Below are 19,935 nucleotides of genomic sequence, written 5' to 3'. Positions count from 1 at the left end.
TAGTTGTCTGCTTGTTTGTAGAATCAGGGACTGCAGTCCACTCAGGAAAATAAAAGCACTGCACATGAAGACATCATCTCCCATATTCTGCCTCACCTTACCTCGCTATCGAGTCACAGGCTTCACAGGGCATCACAAACTCAGTCTTGAAGCTGATGAGGGTGGGTTTTTTTGTTTTGGTTTTTTTTTTGTTTGTTTTTTTGTTTGTTTGTTTGTTTGTTTTGTTTTTTTTTTCCACAGAGCAAAGAAAACCCAGGATCTTGAGCAGCATCTTGTTTCAAACAGAGTTTATCCAAAGGGAAGCATATCATGTGACATGAGATAGAGCTTTCCTTGCAGTTATAACTTAGTCCTTACCTCTTGACATGATTCAATAAACTCATCTAGAGTTACAACTCCATCTTTATTTTTATCCATTTTCTGCAAAATAAAATAATGTAAAAATTAGTTTACATTGGTAACACTATTGTTACAGTACAGTATCTTAGTTGATGAAACCTGAATAAAGCTGGGCACTTAAGCTTAGCCCACAGACTAAGTGGCCAGTGGCCAGTGCTGGATTGGCCAACTGCTAAGGACTTGTTTACTCTGAAATCTGGAGCACTTTTGAGGTCCTGCTTTCTTGACACACACCAGAACCTCTGCCCTTATTCCATCATTTATTTATTCACTGCCTGACCGACCCACACCCACATTCCTGTCAGTCCTTAGGGCAACTGAGAGAAGCAGCACAGAAAGCCTGCAGCACATGCAGAGGCTGCAGATTTACTGGACGTGATGCAAAGGGTCAGGCTAAGAGGCATGGGAGATACCTTTGGAGCCAGGAAATCAGTAGGCATTGCGGTGCTAGGCTGAGTAGCTGCTAGGGTTTATTTTGAAATATATAACGAAGTATACACTCAACTTTACAGGAAAGTCTATCAGTGCCTAGTTCAAGTTTTAAGAAAAACCAATAAAAACCCAGGTACCTGGAAAAACACTTCTACATGCTGCCTTGGTGCATCTTCCTTGAGCACTGGATATGTGTATTTTCCCATCATATCATAAATTGCCTTTACGATATCCATCATTTCCTGCCATGGCAGCACGCCAGCACAAACACAGAAAGGAAATTAAGAAAAATGAGGGCCCATTTCTGTCTTGCACTGCCCTATTCTACACCCTCCTTCTCCTATGAAAAACCAGCATCTGGAATGACTGTGCATGTGCACGGAGACAGATGTACCAGACAGACAAACACCCTATAGAAAGAATTGCTTTCCTCTGCCCCCACAGTGCCACATGCTCCCAGTGCTCCCTCCCCTCCTCTGGCCTGGCTTTGACACAGCAGGTGCTGGCAGCAAGGGCTGTGCTCAGCCCCGCGCTGTGGCACCAACTCTGTTCCGAGGGCCTCCTCTAGGGTCAGGGACCCTCACAGCTGGAACTGGGAATCTGCTCCTTCCCCATACATCGCACAAATTGCCCCTCAGCTCCGTGGCCAGTGGCAGTAACTGCAAATCCTCCAGGAATGCACAATGGGTTTGAGTGGTCCAAGTTGTATTTGACACATATTCAAGGTCACCGTGCTCAAAACCAAGTCTTCCCGTAACAGGAACAAGCAACACCAGATAAGAAGACAAAAACAGATGACAATGCAGGATTTGGTAGTGGTGCTGCTTTGGATGACCCCCACAGTATCTCCCCGTGCAGAAAGCAAGCTCTTGAGCCTCAGTCACAAAGTACTGGCACCATCACCCTCCCCTTCACAAAGCTTATGTGGCTCAGAGGTGTAACCAGCATTTTGCTCCTGGATAACACAATTCATTAAAGGTAACATAATATAAGAAAACATGTCTAGAAAATTATGCAATAAGACCACTATGCATTTTGCTTCCACACAGACAAATGCATGAGTCCACTCTGAATTGCATTTAATTAGCTGCACGTATAATTAATTGTGTTCTGCAACAAAACCCAATCAACTCTCCCTTCCAAAATCAATCATATTTGTCAGGAACAGTCTTACCTCCTTGTTTATAAAGCCATCCTTATTTATGTCGTACAGATTAAATGTCCATCTCAGCTTTTCGTGAACAGTTCCCCGTAGCAGAATGGACAGTGCCATCACAAAATCCTGGTTTGGGGCAGTGAAAGAAGTGTGAATTCTCATAACATCCCAAAGTCACCCTTTTTATACAATGCCAGTCAAAAGATTAATATTTTTAGGATGGAGCATATGCTTATCAACCTCTTTTAGCTCCCTTTTCCAAAAATGTGCCCTCTCTGACTGAACTCAATGGTTGAAGCATTCATGGAGATGACTGGTCTTTCTCCTCCCTGCTGCAAGGACCTGTCACTCAGATTGCCACCACCTGATTAAACACAGCTGGACTGTGCCTGTGGAAGTAGAAGCTGATGCTTTTTAACCCCCTGACCGAGATGCTGGCAAAGAAGGGAGAAAATCCTATCTCAGAGATAAACTCCTCTGACAGAGGAAGCCCTAGATTTTGCTCTCTGCCAAAATCTGCCAGACTTGACCAGACATTATTCCCACCACTAATTACTCAGTGTGGGACACATAATTTTAATTGGTTTTCTTTGCTTACAGTAAAGATACTGCTTCTGATAACTGTGATTTATTAATTATACTGCACAGTGGCTCAGGCACTGAGAGTAGCATAGCTACAGGGAATTTTTAGCACAGGCAGAGTTTCAGGCTAACAGAGTTATACAGCTCCTGATAACTCATTTAATAGCTTTAGTCACCTCCATGAGCTCTGCATGAGGCAGTGCAGTGCTGCTTAGAAACCTCTGCTCCTTTTTGCCAAGACTCTGAGGAATTTGAATGTGTTGATAAAAAAGGGGACAAAATTCTCATGTTTGACAACCAGTTAAGAGACAGATCTGCCAGGAATGAAAGTTCAGCACTTCCTAGGTTTGGGGTTTTTTTGTTTGTTTGTTATTTTAACAGCATTTTCCTGTTCTCAGTCTGTTTAGGTTTCTGAACACCTTCAGCTACTGAGGAGCTGCTCCATGCAAACCTCCCACTGCACTCTTGCCACAGATACATATGGAAACATCCCAATTTTGCATTTAATGAATGGATACATTTCCCAGTCTTATGTATAAATTAATTGAGGTTTTGGACATTTGACAGCAAAGGCAAGACTGCCTATGATTTGTAGTTCTGTAGGAGTTTTATAGTCTTCAAAACTATGAAGTTCATCCTCCAGAAGTCTATGACTTAATACATCCCTTTGCTGCACTCCTACAGCTATGGGCTAAGCATGAAGAGAGCTTGTTTGTAGCCACTGCAACAGGCCTTTTAGTTAAAGTGTGCATTTTGTTTCCAAGTACCTGAGATGCTTGTTCAACACATCATGCAATGCATGATGACTGCAGAAGGTACAAGATGCAAGATCTCTGTGTCCCTCATCTCATTTCACATGGGACTTTCCTCAGCCACTCCTGTCTGTTGCATAAACCTCTGCACTTTCTTCCTCTGATCCCGAGGCACAATCTAGATATTTCTTTACTGACATGGAACTGCATCTGCATAAACTAAAGTGAACTAGATTTGAAAACACTGACTGGCTTTAGATTGAAACCTCTAATCTTTAATCCAACAAGTCCTACTACTTCGCAATGAAGACTGGACAGAAAAGGTTAAAAACACAAAACTGAGAAAGTGGCATGGATAGAAGATGCAAAGCAATCACCTCAAACTTCACGGAGCCATTCTGTGCAGTGTCAAAGGCATTGAAGAGGTAATGTGCATACATGCTGGCATCTGAAAGGCACAAAGGGCAGGGACTCCTCATACACTGATGATTCTAAAGTCATGACCTTATTTTCCTTCTGTATACAACTCAACCCTGATGCATTGCCAAGTATTCTATGAACCAGTAAATGTAATCATGCACTTGCAAAATCCTGGCACCCTCCCTTAAAACAGCCTTGACATGCAAAAGCTTTTATTACAGTAGAAATTGTTTGGATTTTGGAGCATTACCTGAAAGAATGAGCAGGAAATCCCCACCAACCATGAGTGTCTCCGGTTCAAATAGTGGGAAACACAGCAAAAACATTGAAGAGTGACTGCAATTTGCAGCATCCTTTCTCTACCTTTTTGTTTTGTGGGAGACACATTTCCCGCTCCTCCCCAGGGAAATGCCCAGCTTCAGAATGGTCTTGCTCCAGTTACTTGAGTTTGACCCATGCTGCTGGAGAGCAATCTCACTTAGAGGCAGATTTTTGTCCTTTTGAATCTTAAACTGCTGGGTTTAGAAAATCACACCAGGAAATAATCAAATTCATACTGAAATTTAATGCAAACCTTTTATAGGTGTACCTCTTTGAGGTCCCACCTCAAAGCATAATATGTTTTATTTTGACATTTAGTTGAAAAAACACTTGTTAATGACCTTCTTTAAGTAAATGTACATGCACACATACACCCTTGCAGAAAGGTCAGTCATTGTTCCCCAAAGACCGTGTTCCGCCACTACAGAGTGGGATATTTTGGAAAGCCTCGAATACTTAATCTTTTGCTAAAAAGCCACTTAAATGACTAAGTTCATTCAATTTGAGAAGAGCATCCCTACAGAACATATCCAATTAGAATATATAGATTCTTGATGTTTTTAAAAGGCAAGAACATGTACTATTTGAAAGATTTAATACAATACCTTAATATGCCCATTCATGACATGGCCCTGTCTTAGTCACATAAACACCAAAAATTATCATTTCAGGTATCCAGGAGTTTACTTATCAACTAGAAACTGTTTTAAGAATTTTAAGGAGATTTTGATTAATTTTCAGGCCAAAAAGAAGTCTCAGACCCTCCTGTGCTAGACACGACATGTCCAGCAGTTCAACAGCAGGGAAGCAGAGACACACTGAGGGGAAGCAATTCCACTTTCTGCCAACAGAAAGAACAGAACAAAGCATCAACCCCCAGTTTCTATTTTGGAAGGAAGAGCTCACATTGAGGGGTAATCTTTATGCGGGTCTTTCTATGTGAAATAACTGTTTAAATGGCCTAAAATGTTATTACCTTGATGTTTGTGTTTCTGTCTAAAATCCCTCAAAGCTTCAGCTTGATTCCCATTTCTCATACAGATGATCTGCAGCAGTGTTGCAGCCAGCTGAGTGTAGGCAATGTTAGGGCTTCAATAACCCTGACAGGCACAAAGCACTCCACTTACCTCCATGAGGAAAAAACTGTGCATAGATCTGTTTGAATGTTTCTTCATTAACAGCCCCACTAGGACATTCCTGTTGGAAAACAAAAGGAAAAAAAGAGAGAAAGAGAATCAATGAAAACACAGGTTTGTAAAGGTTCATTTGCAAAACTCTACAAGCCCAAAGAGAGCAATGAAACAAATCACCTTCCTGTTCTCACAGTGCTCTGCATGAACAGGCTGTGCAGCTGGAGAAATTAAAGTAATTCAGACTGCAGTTTCATCCTAAGCATCTCACAAAGCTGGGTCACCATTATTAAAATTTCTAACTGTTTTTTCAGCAGTTTCATTGCTGTTTTTTAATCCTCAGCAGCAGACCAGGTGAACAATCCATAACACACTAGTAAGTCCTTACAAACAAACCTCAATAATAAACACACCTCCACCAGCTCAGTGCTGCTATAACATACATTATGGAGTCTTGGGCACTGCTACCTAACCATGTGATGTTTTCAGTTAGAGAAAATACTTCCCAGTTGATGGCACTATTCCTCAAATTTGCCTATCAATCAATTTTGAAAATGAAACCAGAGCAAACCAATAAAATAACTACATTACTCAGCCTTTTTCACAGAGCACAGAATTACAGACACAGAAAAGTCAGCTTCCTCCCACACTCTGAGCCACTGATCAATAGAGACCCTGGGGTGTGTGTCCTGCTGCAGCACTGACCCCACTCAGCCATTTAAATCCCCAAGCTCCCATCAGGGAGGGAGGAGGGAACAAGAGCACTCTCCCTGCTGGTAGGAGGTACTGGAGACGGATTATCTGAGCAGGCTAACAAGACTCTCTCACCAGACTCTCAGAACTGGCACGTATGGCCAGGCTTGAGGCTTATCCTGAGCTGAAGGGCAGACTTGGGATCAAGAAAGTTCCTCTGTTCCTGGTACTATACTCACTCCATGCATCCCTCTCTGTGTCATGCTGTGATCCCTGCCTCACTTTAACACAGGTGTTTCAGGTGGGAACTTTGCAAAATATAACCCTTTGCACAAGGAACCACCAGCTTTCCATTCTTGGAACCTGACTCCTACTACCTTGCCTGATAGTCCTGAACTGCTGTTTAGACAGAGCCATCAAACAGTCCACCTGACAACTTTTCTATGTGCCACTTGTGATTTTGTAGGTTGCAAAGCTTCTAGTTAGATGAGTATTCTCGAACTGTTCCAGAGCTCCTCATAAAATATCTGTTGCCTGGTTTCCTTATCACAAGAAAAGTGGTTACTTTTTCACCTGTAAAACAGAAACCATCAAAGGAATATATTTAAATAGAAGCTAACAGCTACCATAACAGATTCTCCCAAATATTTCCTAAACATTAATGTTTTCTGAAGCTTGTAATCTAACATACATGAAATAAATCATCTGGTATTTATTTATGATATCTTTTAATCACTGGCCAGACCCAGAACCATATCCACAGCCATTCTTGGGTAGCAGTGTTCTCCTTGGCCACTGAAGTGCTCTTGCTACAAGGTTGCACAGGGCCCTTGCGAAGTATTTCACCAAATTATCATTATTTTTAAAACCAAGCCTGGCACAATTGGCCCATCCTTTCCAGCACAGTGCTACACCAAGATTTATTTCTTTCTCTCCTTGTGATAAGACAACTATTACATTCTCTAAGAACCACAACTTCACCTGCTGAAAGATGGTTTGTAGTTGAGGGACTGATCATTTTTTTCTCTATGTTTCCCACAACCGCAGAATCCCTGAGGTCCCTTCCCTCTGTTTATTACCAGAGATGTGCATGTGGCTGCTGCTGCTGCTGCTGCCTGTGCTCTCTCACAAGGGCAAGGGCTACCCTGGAAGTTGGGCCATTTGGCCTGCTTAATTTTCTGAATTTCTAAGTGGTCCTTATTGCTTCTGATGCTCCATCTGGAAGCCAAATGAAAGTTTGCATCACAGCTCTAGGAGTGCTGGGGAGAGGCAGTGCTGACATTGATCAGCCCATTTAGCTCTCCAAAACTGGATTGCTTTCAGATACATATGCAACTACCAATTTATTTGCAGTTAATTGATCACAATTTTTGTTTTATAAGAGCCAAATAATGCTCCAGAGGCCTCATTAGTGCTATAGTACTACTTATATCTGCTGACTCAAAAGAAATCTCTCTTGTGAAACAGAGCAGGTGAGCGTAGTGTCAATTTAAATCCCACCGAAGTTAATAAAGATTCACTCATTCAAGAAAAAATCCTTGTCAGTAAGAACACAGTCCTTCACTGTAGTATTCATAAGGCTTTCCTTTGATAGCAGGGTTCTAGGTTAACCCTTCTAATTTCCTTAACCTAATAATTCTTTAAAAATGCCAAACAGTGAACATTTTTTTGTATTGTCATCAAGCACAGAACAAACTCCTCATTTTCCCAGGGCTGACTATCAAGCTCTGGCAGCACAAGCTGTGCATCTGAACTCACCCTCTTCTTTTAAATCACTATACCACAAAGCAACTGAAACCACGTAAAAACCAAACACACCAACCCACAAAACAAAAGGAAAATAAAACAGCAGTTGTATTTTTCCTCTGCTGGAATCAGAAATAAACTTCACTGATTGCTTTCAGAGATGTGCAAAGCAGGGGAGCTAAGCATGCCCTGCATTTTAGACCCTCCTCAGCTGAGCTGGCCAGAACATGAGGATGAGTACCCAGGGTCATGTTTTGCTAAATTAGAGGTAATAAGTTAGCCGACCACAGACCAGCACAATCCAGATTTGCATCTCTAAGCACTCACACTACATTCCATGTAGTTTGTTGCTCTATGTTCTCCCTTTTTGGAGATGTTTTGGCGATTATTAAAGTGTCAGTATGTTCTGATGCTTGTACTGCTCACTTTAACCTCTGTAATCCTGCTTTTTTTACAATTACATCTCATACTACCCTTCGTTACAGATTTGCTAAAATACTCACACTAAAGCAAGGTAAGGATGTCTCCAGCAGCCCCCCAGTCATCTGGGTGTCTGTTTCCTGATTCAGTATTAAGAAATTATTCCTTGCAGCTAACAACATTTCCCCTAACAGCACAAACCTCCCGTTGAGCAAAAAAAACCCACAAAACCCCTAGTTCTTTTAAATCCATGTAGTCTATTCCAAAGAATGCAAGCCATGAAACATGGCCTAAGTGGAAGATCCTGAATTACCAAGCTCAAATCTCTGTATTTTTGGTCAGTTCATTAGACATCAGTTTATCAATTTTAATAATAAAAATACTTCCTTGCTCTCCTCCCTGCAATTCCATAACTGGCCACCAAACTTTACTCCTCTGGGAGGCAGAAACTTTCTTTTCATTCCAGCCTATGCCTATTCATGGTAATTCTGTTTCTGTGCCAATATTGCTGTTTAGCTCAAACAGTTCTGGTGGTTTTGTAGACAGAAGGTAGAACATTTTCTTTTGTTAAGTTGTACCAAGGCAAGACCCACCAAAGGCTCTGATGGGTTTGCCTGTAACTATGCTTTTTTAGAATCCCAACCAAAGCGATGGGACCAAACACCTCATGTTAGTCTGGCTCCAGTCTTACCACAGCTAAGAGAGATGTGCAAAGGAGACCATTCACATAATGCAGAATCCTGTGGGCAGAGGCAACTGCTAGATAAATGTGAACAGCTGGTCCTGAAACCAAGAGATGCTGGAGGGTGGCACCCTCCCACAACTGGAAAAGCAAGCTGAAGGCAAAGAGAGGGAACATTTGGCCAGGCAGCAATAATACAGGCCTGGTTAGCATGCTCAGCTTCTCTGGAGATGAACTTATTGGCATCCTCTATCACTCTGGGGCAAAACCACCAGACCAGACTAGTGACACCCTGGGTAAAGACTAAGACAATCTGGAGGGAGGCAGGGCAACAGAATTCAGAGACAAACAAAGAACAGGTTTAAAGGTACTGACAATTAGGACCCTGGTCAAACAAGCACTAGTCCAGAGGCCAGCCCAGGCTGTGCTGAGCTGCCTTTGGTCGAACACCATCCCTGCTCCTGCGCACTAAATCCTCTGCAGCCAGGACCTCCATCCCTCTGTGCCCTACACAAGTTCCTGCAAATTGCTCTGTGATTATCCAGGTGTTGCCTTGTGATTAAACAGGACCTGTGCAATAATCACAGAGAGCAAGCAGTGAGTACAAGCCAGGGAGGAAAATTACTGTATTCCCACAGGGATTTTGAATCTCCAGATGGCACTGTAACATCATCCCAAGGAACAGACTGTTTGGTACAATAGCAAATACAGTAACAGATGAGCCAGTTTTCCTCCTATGCATAATTACCCATCCCATTGAAACCAGGATTTGTAGCCTACCAGTGTTAAAGCTGCACTTTCATGTCAATTTAAACCTTACATTGGAAACTTTTTGTATATTGTATGCAGACCAGCTGGAGAAAAACAGTCTGCTTTGTCCTAACATCCAGATATAAACCAAGACCTTGCCATCACTGCCAATTAACACCAAGACCTTCAATGATGTCCTAGGTTTAGGTCACAAGTTAAATGCCCTTGTCTGCCACTATTGCCCTGGGAGGTAATGCCTCTGTAGTGCAAAGTGCTAGGAGAATTGGAAAAGGCACGGGGTAAATGTCCTGTGAGCTGAGAGTGCTCCAGGTCTGCCTCACTGGTTTGCATCTGCACCTGCAAATCCCCCCAGCACAGAGCAGAGCTCTCCCACACAGGATTCCTACCCAACAGCGATACAGAAGGCACTGTAGAGATCTTAGCAAAACTGGGTTTAACCTAACTCCGTAGACAGTCATGTCATATCAGGGTGTTAACCTGCCAAGCTCTGCCTCAAAAGCCGTGTGATTTCCTGCTGGCTGGCAAAGGCATAAAGAGATATCAGTGTTCAGTTAGGCAACTTCACACATGAAATAACCTCCTGCTTACAGGAAAGGCTGCAGAAATATGCCACATGCACCAACAAAAATACAGAAAGCTGAACTGTGTTTTGGCCCACTTAGGTGAGCAGAGAAATAAAGGGTGAAACTACCAGATTCCTTGGAAAAATCAAATATACACTGGAAATGTGATTTGATCAAAAATTTCAAAAATCTGTCAAAAAGAAAGGCCCTTCTCAAAGTCCTGCAGGTTCCTCAGAACTGCCTGTATTTAAGGTAGCTCAGCTTTCTTTTGACAAGTTTTTACCCAATACACTTGACTGAGAAATGTTAGCATTTTGCTGTAATGGTTTCTAAATGCTGGAGCTGTCCTGCAAGAGAATACAAAAACCATTCTGTGTTTATTGAGCCAGTTTGATTCTGATGTGTTAATCATCATTAAAACATCAGCTGGCACAAACCACGTGGGTGACTAAATCCTGACCCTCAGGCAAACATGTAATGAGTACTCATTCTTCAAGGTCCATAAAGCATCTGCTCCATGTAGCCTCAACATACCCCATCCATTTCTCCTGATTGTGAGGAGCCTCTGAGAGGCAGCAGCAGAACCAGGCTGAGGCTCGGGAGCTGCGGACTCTGGGCTCCCAGGGAGTCTGGCTGGAACGGTGGCTCCCAAGGCTGGGCGCGGAGCTGCTCTACACACTCAGTCACACCAGCTGGCACTACTGCCTGCTTGCCCAGAAATCTGCAGCCTCTCTCTGGTCTCCTTAGTCTTAACAGACCTTCAACTTTTGATTTCTCTTTGGGTCCTGCCACTCCAGCCTTATTCCGTACTTATGCAGGACCTTAAAGTCCTAAAGTGCTCTACTACAAGAGCAAGATTTCTGCAGCTAGAGAAGGGATGAAATATTCATCCTGGGCACCTAATTACAAGGGAACAGTACCACTTATTTCAACATGAGGAGATGACAACAAGGCTTAAATAAGTAGCCATAAAAACATTTTCAGGTTATCTTCAAGTACTGGCACAGCTGAGGAAATTGAAGTCTGCTTGCTGACATTTGGGGAACAAGTTTAATGAGACCATTATGCGCTGAATATTCATCCAAACCCAGTTTCAGGCAGATTGCAGTGTCATAAATATTAGATGTAGAGGCAGATTGTGCTCATTTTGCTGTGGTAAGGGAGATCTTATACAAAACTACTAATTCTTAGCAGGGGAATAAGACAAAATCGAGCTGAGCAGTTGAGGCTGGTGAGGACATGCATATTAGACTCTGTTCATTGCAGTACTATTCTTACATTTTTAAATCCTCTGTAAAGAACTTGAAGTTCTCTTTTAGTGAAATTGGTTTGTGCTTCAAGCTGTTCCAGTCCCTCGGGTCTATGGCACACTGTCGTCATTTCTAATTCATCTTCAATTTTATCTGAAAGAGAAGACAGGAAAATATTTATTTTGGCTTTTACCTTTGCTCTTTTAACATGATGGATAGGACAGACTGGATTTCAAGAGCAACAGATCAAAAAGAAACCACCAATAGAACTGATCTGTGTAACTGTTTTCAACCTCCTGAAATCAAAATAAAAGCCACAGGGGTAAAGTAATAGCTCACATTTCTTCCTGGGCTGCCAATTAGCTGCCCATCCACAGAGCCAAAATGGTTGTGAGAGCAGCAGGGCAGCAGCAGACACATTGCTCCAAAAGGCAACCACAGACATTTCATACCTAAATATTGAGACAGTGTGGAGGAATGGCACTTCTAAAGTACTGGCTTTAGCTTTCTAACTGTGCAAATACACCTGAGAGAGCAGACATGCTCAGGCATATCAGACAGTGACCTTATACTGGCGTGAAACAGTGAGGGAAACTTCTCTGTGTGCTAACAAAAAAACTTGCTCTAGAGACATTGAAGGTTACTTTAGTCCTAGGAGAAATTCAGATTTTGTCCACAGCTGCCAAATCTGGAATTAATTCAGCCTGAATTTAGAAGGACTGTTCGGAGAAAGAGATAAAAAACAAAAAAAACTTCTATGCATTTTATTCAAAAGAGTGTTCTACAAGGAAGAAAAATACTATCATGCTCTGATTTACCACAACCTCACTTAATTTTTGATGTATGTTTTCCCCTGCCAAGCCCTTCCCCCAGCAGGGTATGCAATGCCCATATACATAGATATTTAGTGTCTATCAGAGATTCTCTAAACTTCAAGGACCAGATCCAGCCTTCAGCTGACATGAAAATCCAATCCAGATCCAAAAGGGGCTTGGCATAAAAGCAAACACTTCCCTTACTGTCAAAAACTGCACAATTCATATCTTGTAAAAACATTTTAGGCTATTTGGCTCAAGCATAATATAGTCATTTCTGTTGTAAGCCAACAATTTAAATCAAAATTTGCAAGCAAATAGAGTTACTCCGAATAGAGGAAAGGCATGAATTCAGAGCAGACTGGCTCAGTGAAAGAACAGACCAGTCCAAAGGTGTATTTTCATAAGCTAATTAATTCTGCAGAGATACACACGCACACATATATATATATATAGACATACATATATGTATATTAAATTGAACATTATTAAGGGAGGGCACATGTCAGTAAATGCTAATGGTTAATTAACATTTTGTCAGTATTAAGAAACTGGTGAATTCGGCCATCCTCTTAATCTACCACGTCTGCAGCATCACAGTCAGCATTTGTAGGCCTTGAACAGATAAAATGTATTCCTAAATCCTGTTCTGAGGGTCCCTTGCACAGCAGGAGAATAAAGGTGAGAGGCTGTAACAGCAAGGAACAGGAGCAGAGTATCAGCTGTTCATGATGAAGAAAAAGGGACTGAAGGCCGGCAAGGGGCCAAAAGAAGCCTGAAGTACACACCTTCCCCACACAAAGGGAAAATGAAGAGTCTAGAAATTACAGCTTCTGTTAGAAGAAAGGAAATATAAAAGGATGTCTGCTACAGGAAAAAGTAATTTGAAATAAGGGGGAAAAGCCATTTTCTTTGCACTAGAATTAATGACACAAAATGAAGGAATACAGAAGCTGTGAAGAGAGAAAATTGTGGAGAAGAAATTCTTTAAAATGAGGAACGAGAAATGAGTCTTTGAAAAAAGGAAAGAAAATCCACCTCAATAGTCCTCACCCTCGACAAAGATTTGGCATTTTTTGTTATTTGTTTCTTTTCAGTGCTTCCTCTCAAGTCAGCTCTTTTCAACCTGTTTCTTCCATTCTCTGATACCCTATAAATTAAACACAGAAACTTCAGTGTCAAACCAGGAGACTGGCACTTCCTCCTCTGCCCTTGCTTTTTATCATGGGCATTGTATTTCCTTTTATTTGCATTTTCATTATCATCCTGGCTCAGTCCCTCCAGCTCTTCAGAGGTGTCACTGTATGAAATATGAGCTCTTGCATTTATTACAACTACAGTTTTATTAAACTGAAGTTCAGTGAGGGTGGTGGGTGCAAGCAGATGTGTATATACATTAACACATGCAAATTTAAACTTCTGATAGGAATTATGTTAAGATATTTTATGTAATACTACATTCTTCCTCAGTTTTGCCTTGTTTACAGTTTTCTTCTGAGAGATTTGAGTATAGGAAACACCTCGCTGCTGTTTTAAAGTTAATTTTCTTCTTCAATTCACTGATGTATGAGCAGACCTTGGGACCAACTGCACACACAGTGAGGGGCGAGTTTGGTCACCTCCCCAGCTCAGTGACACCTGTACCTGCTGCTGATGGAAACACACACTCAGGGGCTGGACACCATCCAGCTGCTCACTGAGAGCTTGTAGAGCTTGAACCTTAGCAAAGCTGCCATTTTTTCTTTTTCTTTTCTTTTTTTTTCCTTTTTCTTTTTGGGTTATCTGTGCTCACTATTGAGGCGGCAGCAGTAACTAATGCAGAAGGCTTCTTCTGCTTACAGATACTGATAAATGGTAATTTATTCTTTTTTCTGTTTTTATTGCCAACACTTGTTGAAATCATCCCAGGATGACTCCCTTCCATACCAGATGGCTGCAGTGAGTTGTGTCCTAGGCTGAAGATTGTTTAGCCGGTACAGAGCATTCACTTAGCTGTTTTCCTTACAATGTATTTTAAAATGGAAGAATGGGATGTAACATTTCTTGAGTTAGGATTTATTTCTGCCCCTATTTTTGTGGCTGCTTTAATAGCAGGGTATGAGGTCTGCATAGAATCACCTGTGGTAATCTTACTCCACTGTAGGCCCAGGTTAAAATAATCACTTAGGTTTGTATTTTTTGTGCAAAATAGCATCTGTATTTGCTTAGCCCATAGGATATGCACATTTCCTTTCATAACGGAAACCAAACAGTGACTTCACTTTACAAAGAAAAATAATCTTGACACACTTGCAAGTACATGCATATTTTAGATTGTTGCTAATGAAAGAGACTTTTTTCATTTCACTGCTCCTTGCTCAAGAGCAGAGAGTGAATTTTCCTTAAGGAAAATCAATGTTTAAACAGAATACAGTTTAGAAGTTACTTAAAAAATGAAGTTTGCTTGATTCATCTTTTCATATTTGTTCCAATTTTTCCATTGGTTATCTTTACAATTTGGGAAGTTCCACACTCAAAGTGCCCGAAAATGGCCCTACATTTCAGACAAGGTTTGCATTGGAAGGGACCTTAAAGATCATCTAGTTCCAACCCCCTGCCACGGGCCAGGACACCTTCCACCAACCCAAAGCCTATCAAACAACAGTGTGTTATTCCTCAGCTGCTGCCTCGTCCCTAGGACTCAGCAGCCACCATCCTGAGCCTGCCCATCCTTGCTGGTGCCTGCAGCTGCCCCTGCACCTCCAGACCGTGGCCTGGGCAGGGCTCACACGCGCTGGGGAAACAAGCATCAAACAGCACCTAACACATCTTCCTCAGGTGCAATCCTGCAGCATTTCCAGCCCATGTGCCTGCCAAATGAGCAATAGTGAAGCCTCATACAGTGCAAGGGCTGGCCAAGGACAACCCAGAGCCTTAAACAGTTTAAAGGATGTAAATGATGATTTAAATTAAGATGTAAATTGTTTAAATAAAGATGTAAATGACACTGTCCCCTGCATCCAAAGGCTGCAATGTGAAAATGCAGAACACCAGTCTCCATGGTTCATGGGAGGACTTTGAAAACAAGTTGCTCATAATAAATTCACTTTTTGTTAAGGAAAACAGTCAAGGCATAAAGTGCAGCTAATGTGCCCCGTGTTAATTGTAAAACTGACAGGCGTTAGATGAAATGGGTAATTTTACGAATACAGCTGAAGGGGATTAAATTATGTGCAAGAATTATTAGACTGCATCTTACTTTTATTAAAAAAAAGGAGCTATATTTTAGGAGCAAGGACCTGAAGAAAAAATTAACTCTACTTTACCCATGATATACTTGAAATTAATCTCCAGACAGAATGTGCTCTTGAGGAGGTCCTGCAGGAAACAGGTCTTGCCTGTGAGAGATCAATTGCAAATATTTGGAAATTTCACGAGGAAAAATAACTCAAGGCCTGAGTGTGTAAGTACTCATTAGGGCAGGAGCTGGGTGAGAGCTTTGTCCCTGGGGCTCTGAGCCTCCCGATCCCCAGCCCCGCTCTCCGGCAGTACACTCCTGTGCTGTGCCATGTGCTTGTCCCCGGGCACTGTCCCAGCCTTCAAGCGACCCCGCCTGGCACATCCTGCACATCCCTGGAGCCGCGCAGGGACAGAAGCGGCAGCTCAGACTCAGTTGTGATCCCAAAAAAGCGGCAAGGAAAATCTGCTCATGGCAAACAGCAGTTAAAAAATGGAACAGAGGTACCTAGTGATGTATCAAATAGTAAACACAATTAAAGTTGAACACCCAGTGTTATTATTATTTAAAATAATTATTAATATTATACTGCCTGGCTGGAGAGATCAGTTTCCAAAAGGGACTCTCTCCAGGCAATAAACCAAAAAGAGAGTGGTGTCTCCTTATCCACTCCCTTTTTTCTGATAAGACTTTTTGACTCCTTCAGGCCTATTTTGAGTTAGATTTGATGGCCATTGTGGGTCTCTTCCAAGTCAGAATATTCTGTCATTTTCACCAGTAAACCAGCAACATCAAATTAATTTCACAAACAGCCAAGCTTAGCAGGGTGGTTCTGCCTGTGTGAACCTGCAACACCACCACTTGCTGAGAGAAGATACTTGAAAACCCAACAGCGTATAAAATTCTAAGATAAAAATAGCTAATAATAACAAATACAATTAGTAAAAAAGATATTTTTTTAGATTTCTTGCCTAATCCTTACAATGATCTGTTGACAATGTATAAATACTGTCCACTGCCTCTCCTTTAATTATTTTCACAGCTGTACATAGGGATGCAAAATCAACATTATTTTCCAAAAAAGGAGGCACCAGAATTTTGAGGTACTTCCCAAATGTTTACACAGATAAGGTCAGGTACCGTGGCTTGAACATGAAATATGCAATGTCAAATTTGAATTCAGATATTTCTGCAGACACTGTATGAAGTTCACCTGTCATCAGAACTGTTTTTGTTGTCACCGTTCCCAGAGGAGGAGACTGCAACATGTCCTTGCAGTGCACACAAAGGATATGCAGGCAGAAGCCACTGGCCTTAAACTGGTTTCCCCAGGTGGGAAATGCAGGTTGAGCTGGAACCAAGGCTAGATTATGATTCCAAAGCAGCGTGGGAAAAGAAAAACCATGAGAATGTCAAGCAATCCAACATGATGCTTTTTTAGAAGAACTATCAAAAACTCTTTAGAGCACACTTCATTAAATAGTTGTAAGAGACTTATGAATTATGAATTAGGTAAGTAAAACTAATTTTTTTTCCTTTTATGGAATAGGTAATTTATAAAAAAAACTCTAATGAGCCAATAAAATGCATTACAAATCAACTTATTATCTCTGTGAATTACTACTGTTGATTTTTTTTTTGTCATTAAAAAGCAAATCAGACACTTCAAGTCCCTGATTTATGACTGCACCAATTTCGATTTAGACTGGTTTGCTCTAGTTTTGAGTTAGGAAACAGGTTTTGGAAGAACAATAATCAATGAATATATACAATAGGGTGAAATCAAGTAATCAAAACTATTTATTAGTTCAGTGCCTAATTCAAGTACCTTTTATCCCTGAGTTATCCTGGGGAAAATGAGCTGTGTATTTACATTCATGCAGGTTTTAACTACAATGTAAAACCTAAGGGTTTTTTCCCCCATCAGAGGCACCTTTTTTGAGCATATGGAATTACATACACTTGGCACTGGCTGCAGACTTGACAAGAGAACATATAAAACATTCAGAAAAAGAAGGTGAATGGGTACAAAGTTTGGCACAGAGAAGGTGAACAGGTACTCTGGCACAGAGACAAACACACGTTAAACCACATAAACTCCTTGTAAGGGCACTCTCAATCATGTACAGTGTTTAAGGGCACAATTGCAGTGGATCACAAAGCTGTAGCCTCCCCTGAGATTTTAGTCTGTATTGGGACTTTTCACCTGGAGACAGAGAACTTGTGCCTCTAAGTGTGTGTGCGCTCCCCTTTCACTGAGGGCCTGGCTGTGCCCTCCCCAAGGCACCCTGAGCTGGGGGAGCACCAAACGCAGATCTGGGGAGATGCAGCCCCAGGTGAGGACAGCCAGAGCATTCTTTCAAATTATTTTCCTTGCAGATGTTCACGTGACTGTGATACATCCAGAAGCTATCTCCCCCCCACACCATGTTTGTGGTCAGTTTGTCAAAGTCTACTGACAGCACAGCAGTTCTTTGCAGCTTTCACTCTCTCAAGTTACCCAGTTACATAAAATTTTACTTATTCACTAGGGAATTATGCAGCAAATGAGCAGAGCTGTAATACATCCATGCTCATAACCGACACTGGAATTCTGCACAACACCAGTGCTAATTTCATGCTAATAATCTTTAAAAAACAATTAGCTGTTTTTTTCTATTTTGACCTTAAATGTCAATTCATGATCAGTTTGTTTGTATTTTGTTGTTGCTGTTTTTTAAATGAGGCTTCGGTTAGGGTTTTTAAAACAGAAATATTTATTTTCCCAGGCTGTAAACGTGCTGGTTTGCTCACATTTATGAAGGAAATTTGCGTGCGTGTTAGCATACACTCCCTTTCAGAAACAGCAGTGTGTGAAACAGAACTTGCCACAGAAATATAAAGCAACAGTGGCAGTGTAAATGTGGAAGCAATTTTCCTGTTCAAACAGGTGCATCACTGCATTATGGCAATTCACCTGTGTAAAGACTAGAAATAGAACAAATTGGTTTGGTCCAGTCAGAATTGAGGACAGAAACACTACCACAAATAAGCACTCTGCAGATCCACTCCAAATGAGCCAGTACTTCCTTGAAGATCACTTTTCCCACTTCACAGAACCGTTCAAGTTGAACAGATTGCTCCAAAATGTGAAGCATTATTAAGCAGAACACAAGTACCAATCAAGCTCTATTTGCACAAAAGAAACTACAAAAAAAGTATCATTCCAATACAGACCCAGATGTTTCAGTAAGAGAAAATTTCTTTAAACGCATGTCATGCTGCAAGCAAGCTCTCTGCTGACACACAATGCACGCCCGGTGGGCTGGGGACAGCTCAGGGCCACCCACTGGGCACAGACTGTGCTCTGGAGATGTGCTTGTATGGGCAGCACCCTCACTTTGGGCATTTAAATGGATCCTGATCTTGGGCAACCTATAGTGCCTGGATGTCTTCTTCATAAAAACATTCACGTCCCAGTTTTTGGTTTGCCAAAGAAGCAGAACTAGAAGGGAGGCTTCAGGACATTAAGATAAAAGGACAGTGCCTGAACTCTGCTACTTCTGATGCTCCTTTAAGTACAGACTACATACTTACTGACTCAGATAAAGCTGCTTTGATACCTGTACTCAGATTCTCCTCCCACAGAGCATTTTGAATGCAGAATAAATCAGGTACTGTTTTTTACACATACACCCGCTGCCCAGGGTGAGAGCATTTGCTTGGCTGAAACTTTTCATCTAAGTAAATGTCAGTTCCTGATGGCAATTAAAAAAAAAATAGAAAACCTCATCCAATACACTATTTCTTTGGCATTAGTAAAAATCCAGTGTGAAAATAGCAAGTTGTTTGAAGATTTCCAACAGTTTATTCCTTACAAAGAATTCCTTTTCTCTTTCCCCAGGGCCACACCTAGCTTGTGGTGATGCTCCCAAGAACAGCTGTTTCAGCCAACTGTCTCAGCCATATCCTTCACCCCTGGGGTTATTCCCTCAGGAAGGGAGTGAGTGGTCAGAGGGGTGTGAACTGTTCGCCTGTCCTGTACACTCTGCTATCAGCATTGTTGTTGTTACTGTTTGTTTTCTTATTTCATTGCTATTTCTAGCAAATTGTTCTTATCTCAACCCATGATCTTTACCTTTCTGTCTCCAATTCTCCTCTCCATCCCACTGGAGTGAGAGAGAGAAAGCAAATGAGGGGCACATGGTCTGAGGTGTTTCAGTGTAACACCAGAGCAGGGGTGAAACTGAGACCTCCCTGAACTCCCATGCAAGAGCCAAACCACCAGCTGCTCCAGCCAGGCAGCAAAGCAAACAGGCAGGGAGCTGAAAGCCCAGCAGACAAGATAGAAGAGTTTCAGGAAACAGACACTAGATTAACATTTTCCTAAATTTGGCCCAGTTAGTGGTGCTGGAAACATTACAACTTTGTTCCTGTGGCAAAAGGTTATTTGGGACAAACACAAAACTTCCTTCCATTTTTCTGTGCCCTTATTCTGTTTCTCCTGGAAGGCCAATAGGGACAACCACTGTAAGATACTCTACTAGGATATAAATGCAACCAACCACACACTTGGTGAGTTGCTGTGAAGCCAAAATATTTAGTTA

General features: G+C 41.7%; 1 protein-coding gene across 4 annotated transcripts in view; it reads right to left on the bottom strand.

The window, feature by feature from the left end:
* Positions 1 to 19,935, bottom strand: part of LOC120497677 (Kv channel-interacting protein 1) — a 60,906-nt gene that overhangs the window by 5,808 nt on the left and 35,163 nt on the right. For 3 of the 4 annotated variants that reach the window (XM_039699444.1, XM_039699445.1, XM_039699446.1), the window contains exons 2-7: positions 11,346 to 11,470; positions 5,190 to 5,259; positions 3,699 to 3,769; positions 2,006 to 2,113; positions 969 to 1,073; positions 358 to 420 (exon numbers count right to left, since the gene is read on the bottom strand). In XM_039699444.1, the coding sequence (XP_039555378.1) occupies positions 358 to 420; positions 969 to 1,073; positions 2,006 to 2,113; positions 3,699 to 3,769; positions 5,190 to 5,259; positions 11,346 to 11,447 (519 nt within the window). In that variant the 5' untranslated portion in view covers positions 11,448 to 11,470. The remainder of the gene's footprint in view (positions 1 to 357; positions 421 to 968; positions 1,074 to 2,005; positions 2,114 to 3,698; positions 3,770 to 5,189; positions 5,260 to 11,345; positions 11,471 to 19,935) is intronic. The other variant, XM_039699447.1, reaches the window with a different exon arrangement.

This window comes from Passer montanus, unplaced genomic scaffold, assembly GCF_014805655.1.
Source record: "Passer montanus isolate IOZ18808 unplaced genomic scaffold, ASM1480565v1 scaffold133, whole genome shotgun sequence".
In the NCBI taxonomy this organism is placed as follows: domain Eukaryota; kingdom Metazoa; phylum Chordata; class Aves; order Passeriformes; family Passeridae; genus Passer; species Passer montanus.
This window is presented reverse-complemented; position numbering and strand designations above follow the sequence as displayed.